Here is an 18,238-nt window from a genome sequence, read left to right on the forward strand (position 1 = left end):
TGCTACTGTAGATTCTCCAATAGGGCCAGAAAGATCTGTGTTTACTGCTGCGTCTGATGTTCGGGTTTCCAAGGATCCTTTACAGCCAAGATTTGTTCTGTAAATTAAATGTATAAAATAACCATTTTTTTTTTTTGCTTCCAAAGAGTGCATTACTCATGCAACACAGCCCTTAAAAAAAATGTACATGTAAGCTGCATGTGAGAGAGGATGTGCATGTAAGAGTAAGTGTGCTCTTTCCTGATTAATTTTATAGTTAACATCACAGAATGTGCATTCCACGATGCATATGCATACATATACATGCACATGTACAGGCACGATGCAGAAAAGGTGGTATTTTTGCAAGGTACATAAAAACTTTCAATTTGTTATCCATGACTGTACATCTTTGATTTGTGAAACATAAAGGATATCTAGAGTCAATGAAACATATTTTTCCATACAAGCTTTACCTTCTTGAAAAAAGTTTTTTAACTGATGCTTCAGTAAACTTTTTAAAAGGTAACGCTTAACCAGAAAGTTTTAAACCTATAGCTATTTGTGTTTTAGATCAAATCAGAAATGTAATCACGAACCAACCTTTATTACAATTTATTTTTTCCCCATAAATGAACACAGTCATCAAACCAAAGTGTATTTTAAATCAGTATTTTGTTTTTTTTTAACCTGAGTTTTGCAATGAGCGAGTCCTTCTTTTCCACTTCCTGGCGAGCAGTCAGAAGCAAAGATAGCATGTTTTTATTCAAGGTGATGTATTTTTCTTCCAACTCCTTGAACTTGTTCTGCCAGACACTGAGCTGTTGCCTTGATTCCTTCAGCTGTTGTCCAAGTGATGATTCTTTACTCAGCTTTCAGAATAAATATATTTTTATTAAACATCAGGTTCACCTTTAGAATAAAACTGTATTAAATATCTCATCACTTTCAGAATAAACACATTGTATTAAACATCTGTTCACTTTTAGTATAAACATATTATATCTGGTCACTTTCAGAATAAACACATTGAATTAAACATATGCTTACTTTTAGGATCAATAGACTGTCCGAAACAAATTGTTGCTTCTGGTGAACTCATAAATGGCTGTTACCTTCGGTCCATAATTTGTGAGATAAAATGCTTAAGTCTGGCTAAAAGGTCAGATAGACTAACAAATCTGGATGGTTGCAAAGGTAAATTAACACTTGTTTTTTATTTTAGCACGAATAAAACAAACCTAAGTATTAAACTCTCACCTTTTTACTTGTTGCAGGCACATCAGGTTTTGCATTGGAGAGACTTTCTGATGATCTTCCAGAAAGAGAAGCAGGAAAACCTACTACATGGGTTTGTTGGTGCTTGCTATCACCTATCTGAGCAAAAGTGTGAACAAGCCTTTATATTCTCTTGTTCTGCTGTTCCTTCTATGAGGCTAGCTTTTGGTTTATCCGATGCAACAGCAGCTTCACTAACACACATTGCTGTTTGATCTTCCATGTTAACCTTACGTGTGACTGTGTCTGTCTCAGTTTGCTCAGTACCTGAAGAAACATCCCTAAACTCTCTGGATGTAACCCAATTTGCCTGGAAACACAAGACTTAATGTCAGACAATGTGCTACAAATGGCTATGAAAATACAATGTTGCACATATAAGCTCAATGAAATCAATACATCCAAAATGCATCTGATTAAACAAGCTCCTTGATTCCAAGCAGGGGCACTGACAATCTCTTTATTCATAAACATTTCTTTATTTTATCTCTTTTTGAAGCTGATCACCATTTGACATTTATCTGAAGTTTTTACTTATTTTTAACTCTATATGGGGCTCTGCCTGGTCTGTCTTCAAATGGATGATAGCAGCTATGAAAAACTGAGGACATTACACATAAACATTGGTACTCAAACACATGAACATGTATTTAAGTAAAGGTGCTCAAAGCTTAGATGGATGTGTGTTTGGGTAATGGGTTTTTTTCTCTTATATAATGATTATATTTAAATGTAACACACTTACCTCAGGAAGATTATCAAGCATGTCAAGGTCAGAATAGATGTCAAATGTGGCATTGCTGTTCTCATTAACATGTAATGGTGACCTCTGGACATTAGTTCCACTCTGCAAGGAAAACACAAAAATAAAAATTGTAAAAAAAAAAAGTATTAACAAATAGGCTACCAAATACAGCTACTTTTCCACATGCCAGATGAATATTTTTATACACTTCTCAGTTATCAGTGAAGTTGCTACTTTTTCACTACAGAAATATTATCACAAATGCATGATAGTTGATATAATTGATTTTTATGATACCATATATTACACAAGTTAGTATTATAAGTTTTGGTAATTTTTTAGATTTACCAGAACAAACCCACCACATGCATTTTCTCAAAATCTGGTTGATCAGCATCACTGTTAATTTAGATTATGTAACTTATAATCATTCTCTAAAAATATATGTACATTTTATACTTACAGTATGATTCTCTAATGTTTCAATATATAAATCAAGGCAACAATTTGTGCTTTCATCTTCCATTGCTCAGTTTTCCTGTTTCTGAAACAAAATAACAAAGTTTAATGTAAACATGTTACAGTCTACAGGCAAGTAAAGAAAAACATCTTTTGATAAGGACTTATTCTCTTTCAATAGATCCATTAATAAATAAAGTTAACAGCGGTTTTACTTTTACCCTGGGGAAGGGAGGAGGACTGCAGAGTGTTTTGCAACAGAAAACCACCAATATGCTAACAATCCCAGATGCATTAATTAGGGCAAAAGAAGGGTGGCAATAGCAGGAATAAAGGTTATGGCAGATATAATGAAAGGGGCTTTAAAATGCGACTGGGACTTGCTAGTTTTCAATGCACCTTGGAAAACATTAAGCTTCCTATATTTCAATCATATTTCGTCTATATCAGTAACCATGACAGTCGTTGGTACGTCTCCAAACTAAATAGCTACAGTCCCGCATACAGCAAAAATCTCAAATGTGATCTCGCACTTTTCGCAGCGACAAAGAGTACAGATGTAAATAAGACCAAGGTAATTACTAATTACAAACGAAGTACTATAATAATTAATATACTTAGTCAAGCGCACTACTTTCCTGATCTCATGGACGAGGTAGGCGTTAGCTGTTCGCATCCAGACTCTCGTCGATGTAAAAGATAAATAAAAGACCTCAACTTTAAGAGTTCTTCTCTGTTCTGATAAACAAAAAGGTTTCACGTGTCAGCAATAACCAAATGCTTATAAATTTGCAGCAAATCTACTTACAAAGTGTGGTCACCTTTGTATTTCTGTTTGTCTTCTCGCGCGTTTTTCCTCTATTGCGTACTGCGCATGCCCAGGAAGGTTAAAAAAAATCAACATCCGGCGGAAGACGTACAAAGATGGCGAACTTTCGGCAGACACCGTTAACTTGCAGTGGTCATACCCGGCCAGTTGTTGATCTGGACTTTAGCGATATAACTCCTTGCGGTTACTTCTTGATAAGTGCCTGCAAAGGTAAGTAAATTATATATTCTATATAAAGCTTTTTTGAAAGAAGTGCTCCATATTTTTGGACGCAGATGTTCGGGATGCAGAGTGAATGTTCCATGCACACTAGTGATGTGGATCAACCTGTACTAAAAAGTGAATACGCTTCCAATATCCGGTAGTTTGTGTACATTGTTCGTACACTTTCTTAAGATAAGGTAGTGGGATTCTGGCCATTTATAGAAAAATAAAGAGTTATTTGTAGTATTGGTGGGCTGATACAAGGAACTCGAGACAGTGTTATTTTCCCAAACACACCCTCGATTTTCCAGATTTTTCGAAATAAGTAACCACATAAAAAAACAAAATGACAGATGACTTTACCGATATTCCCTTTGCATTTACCAAAGTGTGTCATTTCTTGTTTGAAAGACAAAGCTTGTGCTTGTGGAAACGCTGCTTAGCTGTATCATTATTTTGCAGATGGAAAACCTATGATCAGACAGGGAGACACCGGTGACTGGATTGGAACATTTGAAGGCCATAAAGGAGCTGTTTGGAGTGCTACTTTAAACAAAGATGCAACACGAGCTGCGACAGGAGCTGCTGACTTTACCGCGTAAATTTTTTCTTCATATTGATGCATGCCCATGCCCTATGCAGGTGTGTGCACACACACATACATGCACACAGACTTACATGAAGCATAAGATTGGTTTCACTTGTGGTTTTAGTTTCGATAGGTGGTAACGTTTGTGATGAAAATTTATTATTCCTTTCAGGTAACTCATTGTTTATTTGTCATTGTACACACAATGATGATTTAGTTTAAGGAAATTTTTTGTTGATATCTGCTGCTGATTTGGGGGTTATGTGCATTTGTTATTATGGCTACATACACAATACTTAAGACTCTTGGAAGACTGCCATACAATATTGTCATGTGCCTGGTGTATCTAGTTGATTTCAGGAAAATATTTATGTGGGTTAATAATAGAGCCTTCGTGGCCACCCTACAAAACTGAAGCCAGTGGTGGAGGTGGGGAGGACTTTCAAACAAAGCAGTGAAGTGACGACACTATACTACACATGACGCATAATTTATCTCAGACAAAACTGTTTCTCTTTTTTTTTAATAGAAAAATCTGGGATGCAGAGAAAGGAGATGAGCTGCACACATTTTCCCATAGACATATTGTGAAGAGTGTGGACTTCAACAGAGCTGGCACCCATCTTCTTACAGGGAGCAATGAAAAACTCCTCAGGATATTTGATCTAAACAAGACAGATGCTGGTAAATCTTTTTCTCTTACCCATTTTCTAATTTTCTAATGCAATCGTTCTGTAAATATGACCTTACCCTTTAGTTTAAGTTGCTTCTGTAAGATGAGAAAAACTGCCTGACCATCTTTTGTGTTCAAATTCTGCAAAGCAGGTTTTGAGGTGAAGCAACAGGTCTGTGTGTTTACAGTCTGAATTTCCACAGTTGTAGAAAAGAATGGTTTGACCCAGGAGACGAAGGCGAGGGTATTTGTTGGACCAGATGGAAGCAATTGATCACTAGCGTAGCCAGCACTAATGTGTTCCTCTCTTTTGGGTCAGAACATTTCTCCTGCACTAAGTTCAGCCTTTAATATTAGAAACTGTTGCTTTCAGACATAATTTAAAGGGATAGTAGAAACAATTTGTTTGCCTTCTTTATGCACAGAGCCTTTACAGTTTGCTGGTCACACATCCAACATCAGGGCTGCTCTGTTTTCAACTGACGGAAAAAGAGTTTTTAGTGCCTCAGATGACAAAACAGTCAGGTATTAATGGATTTGCTTTGGTTCACACATTTTTTTTCCTATGGTCATTATTACATGTGTTATTCGATCAATGTGATCACAGATGACAAAATGAGGTTAGTCATTAAAGGTGCAGTTAGTAAAGAGTTTTGATCAGTTTTGTGCATATGTTAAGTTTCATTGTGTAACTGTTATTGTTATTTCTTCCTTATATACATGGAGTCTTTAATTTGCATCATAAAAAATAAGCTGCACTACATTTTCACCAGTCATCATGTTTCTAGATAAATTTTTGCTTCAGGGCTTGGGATGCATCAGATGGCACAGAACTGAAGAGGCTGGACTTTTCTGCTATTCCTAACAGCTTGGTACTCAGCTCAGATGGGAAAACTATTGTTCTCACATATGGACAGTTTATAGCTTTCTACAATTCAGAGACGTAAGTAATCTAAGTTCTGATATAAATGTTTGCACGATCAAACGCTGCATTCATCAGATATTTTAAGTTAGTAAATCAGAAAGATCTGTTTGAAGTTCTCATCAATATATCCAGTAAGAAATCATTTGTCTTTTAGAAACCCCCAGCACCCCTGTAATAAAAACAGTGATGTGTGCATGATCACAGAATCTGAAGCCTGACAAGGCAAAATATGTACAAATATTTATTGACAAATGACTAACTCTATTAGTTATACTATTAGTAATACTTGGGAAGTGTGCTCAATTACGAAAGTTACAAAAATAAAGACAGAACAAGTGTTAGCTACAAGATAAGGATAAGGCAAGTGGCATCATAAAAAAACTTAACATGCAGTCTTACATCTAGAACATTCTTCACACCCTTGCATGTGCAACTGTTCTTGAGCAACTGGACTAAATGAGGTACAATTTCAAGTGCTACAGAGTACTTCTACACACGAGCATAGCATAACATCTGCTCAAGCTGAATAAAATTAATTCTCCTGCTAGTCTATGTTGCAATATGGACAAAATGCTGGATGGCTTTCTGACAATTTGCTGATCGCAAAAGGAAGCTAAATCCTTCTTCTCGACACCAATCACAATAGAACATATATTAACAATACTGTTCAAACTGTTCTTATCATGATCAGTTTGTGGATTCAGCATACAAAGGAAAGAGGTAAAAGATTTTTCAATGAATGACAGCTAAAAACAGCTCAAGACTGCTTTTATGAATGTTCAGCTTGCAAAGAAGGTGCACTCTTTGCTGCCATGCTTAACAATATGTTCAATGTTGTTGACATCCCACTTAACCTAGCAATCAAATATGGGGTCTGGATACATGAAAATGTCAACATTCTCAACAGGTTTATTGTCTATTACATGGGAAACAACAGCACCATCTTTTATTTTTTCTGAAGACTATGCTCCCCTCTTTTGTCTTATCTACATTTAATTCCAGAAAATTTGCATCACAACAATGTACAAAATTTGAAAATGCTGTGCCATGATCTTTCTTGTGTACCTTGCAACAGGGCCAACATCATCTGAAAATTTAACTATATATCAATTCTTCTCATTACTTCTGCAGTACTATTTCTTCTTTTGATTACTGTTTGAAATTTTTATTGTGCATGCTGCAAGATACTTTGAAGGACGGTCTCAGTGTAGTGCCGGGTCATGTGGCTGAACCAGACCCATTTACACCGTTTAATTGTTACGAGAAGGGGCTTCTGGTATCGGGGCGACCATGTTCCGTACAATGTATTGGTTTTAAGCTCACATTACAAAATCTGTAATGCCACATTTAATTGTGGCAACAGCTTTATCATTATTGCTCAGTCAAGAGTAATGGGAGTTCTTCTTTATAACAGATTAGAAAAGATCAAAGAGTTTGAAGCACCGGCACCAATCAACTCTGCCTCACTTCACCCATGTGAGAAATTCTTTGTTGCTGGTGGAGAGGATTTCAAAATGTACAAGTTTGATTATGAAACGGGTGCTGAAATTGGTAAGTGACACAAAATCCATCTCCATGTTTGATAATAAAAGGCAGCTCAGAAATCAAAATCTTGCTATCTTGTTTGGCTTATAAAGCTTCACAAATTGTTCTGCCACTTCAGTTGACCAGTGTGATTATGTTATTACTTGTATCGTAACACTGCATAAAAAAAAACTATTGAGATTGAAAATACACATGTAAAATCACAGCTTAGTAAATTGGGGGGTGGTAGTGGTTAGGGGACAGGGCACAGCAATCATGTTTTGGCTAGCCGTAGACCTTAGCAGCCTAGCATGTAACTAGAAAATGCAATTATATGCAGTTAACTGTGGAGCTGTAAGGTTCAAAAACCCAAAACCAAACATCCATGATTGTAGAAAATGGTGCTTTTCTAAATAAGATTTTTCACAAATGTAGATTAGATGTTGGAAGCTGTTTTTGAATTATTTGCTTATTTTAGAGGATCTTGTGCTTTTGCAGAGTCTTTCAAAGGTCATTTTGGGCCCGTTCACTGTGTGCGGTTCTCTCCTGATGGCGAGTTGTACGCCAGTGGCAGTGAGGACGGTACTCTGCGTCTGTGGCAGACCACAGTCGGCAAAACCTATGGGCTCTGGAAATGCATAGTTCCTGATGACAACAACTCATTTGATGTCCAGAACAATACCGCAGAACTCAAAGTTGAGACTTAACCTGAGTTTTGCTACTATGCTACTTGGAACGGCTTGTATGACATCTAGCAAAGGTTTCATCAGACTCAGAAGAAAGTCCTGTCGAGACAGAGGTGGCTCTCAGGTTTATTCAAACCGTAACCCGAAGAGAGAGATGACAGCGTTCAGCCAGTTTTGATGGTGTCCCTAACATGGAGGCTACATTGTTGGCAGTCAGTTTTGATGTTAAATGCATTGCAATTGGCATTATTGAGTGAAGAGTTTCATTACCTGACACAGGCTGCAGAAGAAAAGTTACAAAAATGACTGAATTTTTGCAAACATAAAAAATATTTTTTAATCTTTAAAGTCCTTTTTTATTAGCTGTTTATAGTTGTCATTGATTAGTTTCTGTTTATGTAAGAATGACAAATGTACCATAGGCACATAGACTGTTTCCATATTTCTGGATTTACAGCAGTCAGCTCCCTCCCTGCTCTGCCAAAAAAATAGTCTTGGGGTTAGCAGCTTTTGTTACTCAATTTTAGTGGGAGGCGAGGTGAATCTGTTGGAAGATAACTGCAACACTATAATTTCTCTTCTACAAGGCTACATCATTAAGTTTGATCTTTTTATCCTCAGTAGTTGTCCCTCTTGTATCCTCACTGATTCACAATGTCAAAAGGTTTACAGAATACAAAATAAAAGGAGGGAACATAGTTCAGACTTATATATAATCAAACAGCTGCTGTAAACCATAGGCAATAAAATTTGGGCTTGGAGTCATCCTGTTTGGAATTCTTTATTACTACTGATCATCAGTCTCTGGTTATAAGTATTGTCACTGATGAACAAGATCGGAATTGCTCATGAGACTTGTAGTGTGGTCTGTTCAGAGCATGTTGTCCAAAAATAGCTGGTGACAATAATTCTATAACACGTGTAATGAAGTATCATCCGTGTTCAATCACAAGGAACAAACCAGCACATGAAACACTTGCAGAGTAGTACACGAAACATTAGTAAAATATTTATTCTGTATTAAAAACCAGAAAAGGTACCCATTACATAGAAGTGAAATCTTTGCAAATGGAATGAACCAGTCAGGGATGCCATACCTAAGTATCAAAGGATGGACCCCGCTTACCTGTCTTCATGAGCAAGCATGCAGGCGAAAATCTCTCAAAAACCTTACACACATGCAAACTGCTTGTCATTACCAATAACATTTAAGATGAATGAATAAAAGGAGTGAACATTCTGTGTAAGACAAGAACCATTCTCACATATCAGTATTTACACCTTATATTTTTTTTGTCATTAATTGCAAAATAATGCTAATGTTTGCCTTAGCCTTACAGGTAAGTAGAAGTTTTGCACTGGTGCAACAGCTGCAGTATTCAAGTTTGATAAGAAAGGCCTGCAACAAAGATGCTTGCAGTGGAATAAAAGTTGATGTTTTCTTTGAATAAATATTACATTGATCATCAAGGCAGCAGTAGCAGCAACTAATATTTTACTGATTTCATTTTTAGACATACAAATGATGCACAAATATCTTTAAAAAAAACTTAAAATTTGCATAGATGTGACAAAATGACTTTTTCCACTGCAAAAACAGAAATGCCAAAAAACTGCATTTTTACCACCAGAAAAATGCTAATAAAAATAGTCTTGTAACTCGTGTGAACAATTTTTGTAAAACTTTATACCCCATTCAAACATCATCTGTCCCCAGATTATTCCCAGAACAGAATAAAAGGTACAGGTGCAGCTTACATTAATAACCCCACATACACAAAACGATACACATTTTACAATGAAACGTGGATCTCGCATCAGAGGATAATGAAGAATACTGATATGCCATAACATGAATACAGAGCAGGCTGTTTACTTTTAGTTAAGAATATTTGACATCCAGATAAGTCATTGGCAAAAATACCTAACTCACAGTGCATAAAGATTAACATACCTTCGTAAATGCAAATTTGTGTATGCAAGAGTGATGAATATTTGTGCATATCAAAATATGCATGGCTATTAAATGTTTTACAATCAAGAAAATGTTCTGCAATAGTTTTGAAGTGGTGTCTCTTCCAGGAGATCATGACTTTTCATATTCTCACAAAGATCTATAAACCATGATCACACAAATGCTTTTGGTGTCTAAAATGCAATGCATGAAAACAGCCTTATCTTTTATTCTTGTAATATTAAAGCAAGATTTTAATAGGCTTTAAAATTAACAATCCCTATCTTCACAAAAGGACTATGTGCCAAGTATTAAGTGTTAAGTATCAAGATGATTATTTAGAATTGTTAATATGTAAGTACACAAAAGTATGCAATGGAAATATACATATATGTACACAAACATGCACACACACATACAATATACACATATATGCTATAATGCAGACGTAATCACAGATAGCTTCCTGGCTTTGTGAATGAAGAAACATTTCATTCATGCAGAGTGACATAGTCATCTCTAGTAATCCTCCATCTGACAGGTGAATCAGCTTGCTTGTTCCTGAATGAAAGTCAGTCATCTGAAATCCCATAAGGGTGTTTGTGCAGTCTGTAATTATGAAAGTGATTTCCATCCAAGAATTGTTGACAACACATTTTCAACCTGGTTCACCTTGTGAAAAAGCAGTTGAACAAATTACTGCATTAGCCTGCTAGAACTGATGAAGAGGAACAGAGCAAGTACTGAAAGCTAATTTACATCTTGGAAACATTTGTTCCAAATCCAAAATCTACTTTTAACTTTGCCCTCTGTGGGTTTACAAGCATTTAGCGTTACTTTTACAAGACTTTGTGGTTCACCAGAAACTGCTCTACACCAATGCTGTAGAGTTGACTAGGGCGCCCATGCAGTCTACTTGGGAAAAAAAAATGTGAATTTCTTTATGAAAATAATAAATAAACAGAAACTACTCAATTATATGCTTCACTTTAAATGGAACATGCTTTTGAAGCTGAGCTGTTTGGGGACAATAGCCCCTGGCTACTGCATCACTGGGGTTTTTTTTTTTTTTCTTTTTTCAAACTTAACAAGTACTATTTGCCAGAAAATTGTATCAATAATTTGACTGCAGCCAGAAAGTAGAGCAGCTCTCAGTTTTATATGCTGAACACTTTCGGTACAAAGTGTTTGATTATTTAACATTAATAATTGCACTTGCTTCAATTTGAGACATAAATACAACAGTCAGATATGTAAGATTCAATGTCTATATAACTGCACTTCAATTCATGAAGATAAATTCATAAACACAATTAATTAGATGTATATAAGGCTGAACAAGAGGATCATACAGAAGGAACACTCATCAATAGTTTCACTGGTCTAATATATACATAATGTCTGCTCTGTACTATGGGATTATAAAAGCTATACTGTGATTTGTGCACAGATTAAAATACCTATTATCCAAAGCTAAGTTCCCCCACCCACAAACACCCTCCATTTCTTTTAATTTTTGCATATTTTTTCCCAATGTTATCAGTGACTGACACAAACAGCAGTAACATCAGGACAGTTAATGTCCGACACAGAAGCTCTACTTTCTAAATATTCTCTTCTGAATAAGTAAGATACAAATACACAACATCCAAAAATGAAAGGCAAGTGAACAAGTTGGTAAATATTATGACCAAGCTATGAAAGTGATGTGGTTTGTAATTTAAACATGAGCAGTATCAATATCATCTCTCTCACTGTCGCATTCAGAACATCCTCCACCAACTGCTGTATCTCCATTCCCACAAGCATATAAAATCCTATCCCTACTGCAGCATTATTCTCAAATACGATTATGAAGAGGGGAACAAAATGTTGTGCATTTACCCAACATCCTTTCACAATACTCCATCACCATTCTGCTACTCCCCAACATTCAACTCTTGTGCTAACTCATTATCTACTGAATATTACCAAATGATATGTGGATTTTTCGTATGGGCGAGTTAAAATTCATTATGTAATGCAGCTGGTAGGAAATTTGGATATCATCATACCAAGAAACTGCAAAATGACTGAAGAGAGAACATCCTGATGTAAGATATAGAGCAAATCTTGCAACAATAAAGTTGCACTGCATCCTAAAACCAAGAAAGCACAGGACAAATTGTTTCAGAAAAAAAACAACAACAGGGCAAACACTGCAGAAGACAGCTGGAAAATCCTGAAATTGTTGATCAGAAGTCCACGACTATGTGATATCTGAATTCTCTCTCCCACTCACACACACACCAGCATAGTGAAAGGCCAATCAAGACACAAATCATAAACACGAAATATAAAAAAAATTACTGACAGAGGCACACCTGGTAATTTGTCTTTTGAAAGACAATGAAATACTAACAAAAAAACTGGATGTCTTTAAATTTGTGCTTCTCATTAATAACATTATGATGCTCCAAATAAAACTTCACTTGGGCAACCAAGCAAACAGTTAATGCAGCAAAAAATGCTGTAACTGCAAAGATAACAGTGCAATATATCTGTGTTAAGTAGAAGCGCATTTTACACTTTATTCTGTAAGACAATAGTAAATTTATTCCAGAGCTGAGAAAGTTCTGTTAATTCTAAAGTACACTAAGTTTTTCTTTTCCAGCCCCTTCCAATTTGTGGGAAAGAAGACCACCAACATTATACAATACAGATGCTTGTTGTTTGATGAACATGTATCTAAACAATGGAACACAACAGCACAGCAATAAAATGCCTGCATTGCTATTACATTCCCTGTTAGCAATACTGTCAAATCTGATACAGAACACAATATGAATATTTGCACTGCTGGCAAGATTTTGTTTTAAAAACACATTTTTATCATCATCAATAAATCACAAAGCAATAAGTGTACAAGATAAAAAGTTTGTAAATGCATATACACAAGTAAACATACATACCCATGTCAGGACTAAACCCCATGGCATACCTCTCTCATGCATGTACACACACAGGCATTAAAACAGTAATAGAAGCACAGAAAAACAAATTCCATCATTTCAATCAATAAATTATATAGTAAAATCATTGAAGTAAGCAAAACATTGAAGTAAAATTTGGAAAAAGCGGAGCATCAAGCAGCAGTAGGAGATGTAGTTAACATAGGATGATTCATAGTTTAATTAAGAAACAGTGGTCTTCATTTTCACTTAGACATGCATATGATAATTGGCAGGATCAAACAGAATGCTCTCAATCCAAATACACCAACAACGCACCTGCCACTGCCAACAGGCAGTGACTTGTGCTTTAGTGGAATCAAGATCTTGTTAGTTTGTTACCATCCGAACCACTGCTGGCATTCAGTTCTGCACGGAGAGCGAGCGAGCAATGGGTGGCATATGTTTAATACAAAGATATTTGTACAATAAACTTCAGTCACCAAACTTCTGTAAGTTTTCCTTAAAACAGGTATGTGAAATGTTTTGCCAAATCTATAATTATTAAGTTGACTTTAGCTGATAGTTGAAACATACACTTCACTTGCTATTGGCTTGATTGCATTTGTCAACAGTTTATGGGGTTTGATGACCTAACACACCAACCATTGAAAGTTGGTGTCTAAAGTGGTGAAAACTGAAGAATTCACCATCTAAAGAGGGTTTCTATATTTTAATTACTGAATCTAGACCTAAGCTACTGTTGTCATATGACCTTTGGTCACTCCTTGTTAACACAAAAGCAATCAGAAGTTTGCAGTAAATAACCCAGGTCCAGTGTTAATACTTTTTATGACAACATTCTTCCTAATATGGCTAATTTTAGATTTTTTATAGAAATAATTTAAAAAGAATTTGCTTACATACCACCATACTTAACATTACAAATCTGTTAGTATCATGTTTCTCACAAGGAAATGTACGATTAAAATTACAGAGAAAGAACCATCTTGAATAATAAAATAATGAATATGCATGGGACAAACTAATTCATTAAATAAACTAGACCCATTCATTCACTGACCTGATACATCCTCATGCCATACTGTATCATTTTAGATACAGTTCTGGCCTTTTCTTGCAACGCCATGAAAATATGCCAGGAGATGAAAATACCATTAAAAAAAAGTATGGACAAGCTTTCTTCTGGACAGCCAGCCCACTTCTTTAAAGACATCTTGGGATAAATTGCTTGTGTAGCAGTCAGCTAGTATATTTCTTCAGTATGCTGATCATGTTAAAAACTGAACCATTAAAAAAAAAAAAAAATACAAGCATAAAATGCAGTTTTTGGATATTGTTCAGCAAAGTCTATTTCTTTATTTTAAGAACAGTGTTATTTAAATATAGCCCTTCATCATATTTTTTCTCAAGAGCCTCAAGAATAACCATCATATTTTCTGGACCCTGTTTCAAAATAAAAACAGAGAATGAAAGATCCATCATGGATATAATTCATGCAATGCCATTCATATTACAGACCTTATTTTACATAGCTGTCATCAGTGTGTAAAAACATCCAGTTAAAAAAAAAAAAACACACTTCACACAAAATGTTCATAATCATTATGTCCCCATGAGGGAAAAAACTATGAATGCTGTCAACAGCAGCTAACATAAATTTGTGCTGAAATGTATACCATATTTATTGTAGTGAACTTAATGAAACTGAAAAGTTTTAGTTTTCCAAATAATAGTGTGTCCAGCGCTCATCAGCTTAGCAATCATGGCAACAAAGATAATAGTATGTAACAAATCATATCATTTCATCCATCACTTTCATTCTCCCACCCTTTGTCAAACAGTAAAACAGAAATTAACCATTTTTCACTTGGCTTCAGTGCTCAATGAATTTAAAAGAAGGAGTGAAACTAACATTCCTTTCAACAAGAGGTCTGGTAGCTGCAGTTTCTATTGACGGCTCCCATGGCTAGAAGAGATCCGATCATAATGATTCTGGGTTCCGTAGCCAGTGGACATACGATCATACGGGTTCTGTCTTCCGTGTGGTCCGTAGTGGGCCATGTCTACATTTGTGTGGTAAGCGGGTGGACCCTCCTGCAAAAATGAAAAAACAAAAGGGAATAAATATAAATAATGTCTATAATACTGTCTGAAGAAGAAAGGATGATAAATATTAAACAATTTTATTGGAGTTCAATCTAAGGGTTTGATTAGCAGCAAATTAAACCATTATAATGTTACAGATACACAATTTTTTCTAACATTTAGTACTTTGTCATATCTGTGTACAGCAGAGTTTCTATGGGTGTTTTTAAGTGCCTCTGTTAAATGGTGATGACACTATATATAATTATATATTATAATTACTGTAACACTTTGGCTGGATATACACTAAAACTAAATATGTCATTTATATAAACATATTTAAAAATGATTCTACTGCACAAATTTTAAACTTATTAGCAAGCAGCAAAACTGTTTGGCCATCATGTTGTTTTTATATCAGTGGAGATAGATACAAAGATACTAGAACCTCCTTAATGTCTATAAAACATATAAAACTGAGAAATGTTTACTGAAAGTGACAAAATGACCTAAATAACTGTGTCTTTGTTTTCATAAAATACCTAGCTAAGCAATATCTAAGTAAAGCTGCTATCACTGACTGTTCTCCTGCGTTTTGGTGCCATATAATTTTTTCCTCTATCATCTCTTTTACTTCACATCCAGTGACACAGTATCATTGAACAAAAAGGCATACATAAAAAAACAGAGAAAAATAACTGAATATCAAACCACAACACAATATTCAGTCTTTAATGACATGCTGTCTTATCCCCTTATTCCATGACAACACTGCATTTCCTTGCCATTTCTACAAAATGACTTTTTTCAAAGGCTAACCAAAGAAAAACATGCAGCTAAGCTCAAGGCTGCTAGCATGTTAATCAAACGTAGCAATAATACAAAAAAAAATTGGGTTTTTTGAAAAAAGCACATCTGCATGGATCTAACTTCTATCTACCGACCACAGAAAGCTACAGCCTTTGTGAGAGCTGTGAGCATATGACAATGAGGTGTTGCCATATCATACTTTTGAGATCTCAGAGAAAATAAGTTTCTGATTTTTTTTCCAAAACTCAGGACAGAAATTCGCGTTCAAATGTTCTTATCTCATGAATGAAATTTTTTTTTATCCGATATGCAGAATTAGTATCTCATAATAAACATTAAGTTTACTCCTTTGAAAATCATTTTGAGCTCCAGTTAGCCTTTTTTAAAAAAGTCTTTTTTTACCAAACAATACAAAAACAAAACAATAAAGCAAACATGCAGTGATACAATTTCCTGACTTTTTTTTAAGTCAACAATCAGTATTTTATGATAAATTAAGTCCACTCCTCAGAAAATAATTTTGGGATCCAGTGAACCTTCAAAAAAAATTTTTCATAAGCCCATTAAAAAATGAAAAAAGCAAACATTTAACTCAGTGATACAATTCTCAGACATGCTCTATCTTATTCACAATATTTGCACTGCATGTACTCTAGGCACACTGCATGACTGTGCAAGACCAACATCCCACCAAGTCATAAAGCAAGTATGAGACTGGGATATCCTCAGGGACCATATCAACCACAAGAGAAAAATAATCACCTCTCTACTGCCATGGCTGCTACAACAAATTTGAAAACATGCACAAGTTTAGCAACAGATAGGCTCAATATAATTGTTTTTGGAAGTAATATGGGCATGACAGCTTTATTCAGGTAAAATGAATAATCTTTGAAGATTTATATTTTAATTTTATACAGTGATACCCAGTCAAAAATATCTTGCTTTCATTATAGTCTGGCTAGATGGTTGTGTGTGGTATAGATTTCTAGTCAGTTTCTCAGCATCAGACTACTTTACAGTTAGCATAGTAATGTGCAGTTCATTGGCACATACAGGTCATTAACAGTGTTGGGGTAAGGGCCAACCAGCAGAACTAAAATTCACACTCCCTTATGTTTTTGATGTTTTCGTTTTCTGGAGGGTTAAGAGGGTGGGGGTTACAGGTACCACAGAAAACAAGTACATGAATTTTTATTACAAGACATAAAAATTTATTATTATTATGTTCTCCAACCAATTTTTTCACTGTCAGCTACTTAGAATTTTCTCTATGGTTACATGGCCAAACCAGAAAATTCTGAGTCATTTTAATGTTGCCAAAAGATTTCTTCAGGGCCCACCAGGCTCCATACAAAGTCGCTGATTTTGTGTTCAAAACAGTTTCTGCGGGTATTTGATCTTAATCTGTCTCAGTCAAAAGGCAGAACTATGAGGTACACATTTACTTGGAAGCAAAACTATTGGCCCTCAGATACTGTATCCTGTTCAACCTGGCAATTACCACTTTGTAAAGTGCATACACAAACCCACAAAAAAAAGTGATTACAAAAACTGGAAGCTCTTAATGTGAAACTTTTCAATGGTAAAATGGAATTGTGCTTAAACTATTGAAATTAAATATTAACCAGCATATATAACCAGCAACACACTGAGATCATAGATAATGAAACATACATGAATGTATAGAGTGTATACAAGGGACAAGAACTAAGTTTTAGAAGGCCAGGAAGGTATTCAAGGCAGCACATTCAGATCCAGGACACGGAATATGATAGCCTCAAGCATACAACCTTTAAAAAAATGCTTTAAAAAATGTGGTAGGATAAATATTATGGAAATTCATTAGGCTGGACTGAGTTTCTTGTTGAGGGTTAAGAAAATCTCTTTAAAAATATTATTTATATGAATTTATTTGATTAATGCATTATTTTTTTCATGTTTTTGTGAAGCTTAGGTTTTTTTCTGATACTCAGAGCTGAGACAAAATTCCAAATAGTTTATCAGTGCAGTAGATGACATTAAGGTAGTTTGATAATTACATATTTAAGGTAGTTTTCTTCTATTGTCTTATTTCCAAAAGTCTTCAAAAGTAGTAAAGTTTATTTTAAAACTCAATGATGATAAGAGTCAAAATGATTTGATGCTGCTGGCCATCACAAAACATCTGACTTCTGCTCTATGTACAAAAAAAAGTTATCACAATAATACTTGAGGAAAAGGATGATTTTGTGCTTTGGAGTACATTTGAAAAAAAAATGAGCAGGATGAAGCAAGCAGTCATATCTCTTAACTAAGCTGGTGAGAAAAGATATCCATGAAGCTTGAATGCCATAAACAAAAAGCCAGATAGCACAAAACACATTGCTCGAGAAACATAGTATTTACAGTACATTTGATTTTCAAGTCAGAGAACAAATGAAAACAAAAATCATCCATTTAGCACTATTCAGCTTTGATTTCCTGGCTGTCTTTGATGACTGTAAACAGGGAAGCTAACTCTTAGAAATGTACAAATGGCTATTTTTCTATCATGTGTCCCAG

The 18,238-nt window shown here is 35.2% G+C and overlaps 2 protein-coding genes and 1 long non-coding RNA gene across 4 annotated transcripts in view; 1 reads left to right on the forward strand and 2 right to left on the reverse strand.

The window, feature by feature from the left end:
• Positions 1 to 36: 36 nt before the first annotated feature.
• On the reverse strand, positions 37 to 3,333 carry LOC112565557. Of its 2 annotated transcripts, none has more exons than XR_003099437.1 (6): positions 3,270 to 3,333; positions 2,466 to 2,546; positions 2,003 to 2,104; positions 1,240 to 1,567; positions 670 to 851; positions 37 to 97 (listed from the first exon to the last, which is right to left on the reverse strand). It is a non-coding gene; the product is annotated as an uncharacterized LOC112565557 (long non-coding RNA). The 2 variants fall into 2 exon arrangements; XR_003099438.1 differs by lacking the exon at positions 3,270 to 3,333 and adding an exon at positions 3,079 to 3,225.
• Positions 3,334 to 3,346: 13 nt separating this feature from the next.
• Positions 3,347 to 8,656, forward strand: LOC112565556 (serine-threonine kinase receptor-associated protein-like). The gene is made up of 7 exons (XM_025241065.1): positions 3,347 to 3,500; positions 3,957 to 4,092; positions 4,613 to 4,767; positions 5,182 to 5,281; positions 5,562 to 5,699; positions 7,096 to 7,232; positions 7,704 to 8,656. The coding sequence occupies exons 1-7, from the start codon at positions 3,386 to 3,388 to the stop codon at positions 7,910 to 7,912; spliced, it is 990 nt and encodes a 329-aa protein (XP_025096850.1). The 5' UTR covers positions 3,347 to 3,385; the 3' UTR covers positions 7,913 to 8,656.
• A 228-nt stretch (positions 8,657 to 8,884) lies between these two features.
• LOC112566009 (disintegrin and metalloproteinase domain-containing protein 10-like) overlaps positions 8,885 to 18,238 on the reverse strand; it is a 30,334-nt gene continuing 20,980 nt past the window's right edge. Inside the window, exon 18 of the mRNA XM_025241932.1 lies at positions 8,885 to 14,893. Within this exon, the coding sequence (XP_025097717.1) occupies positions 14,747 to 14,893 (147 nt within the window). The 3' untranslated portion in view covers positions 8,885 to 14,746. The remainder of the gene's footprint in view (positions 14,894 to 18,238) is intronic.

This window comes from Pomacea canaliculata, linkage group LG6 (assembly GCF_003073045.1).
Source record: "Pomacea canaliculata isolate SZHN2017 linkage group LG6, ASM307304v1, whole genome shotgun sequence".
Lineage (NCBI taxonomy): Eukaryota > Metazoa > Mollusca > Gastropoda > Architaenioglossa > Ampullariidae > Pomacea > Pomacea canaliculata.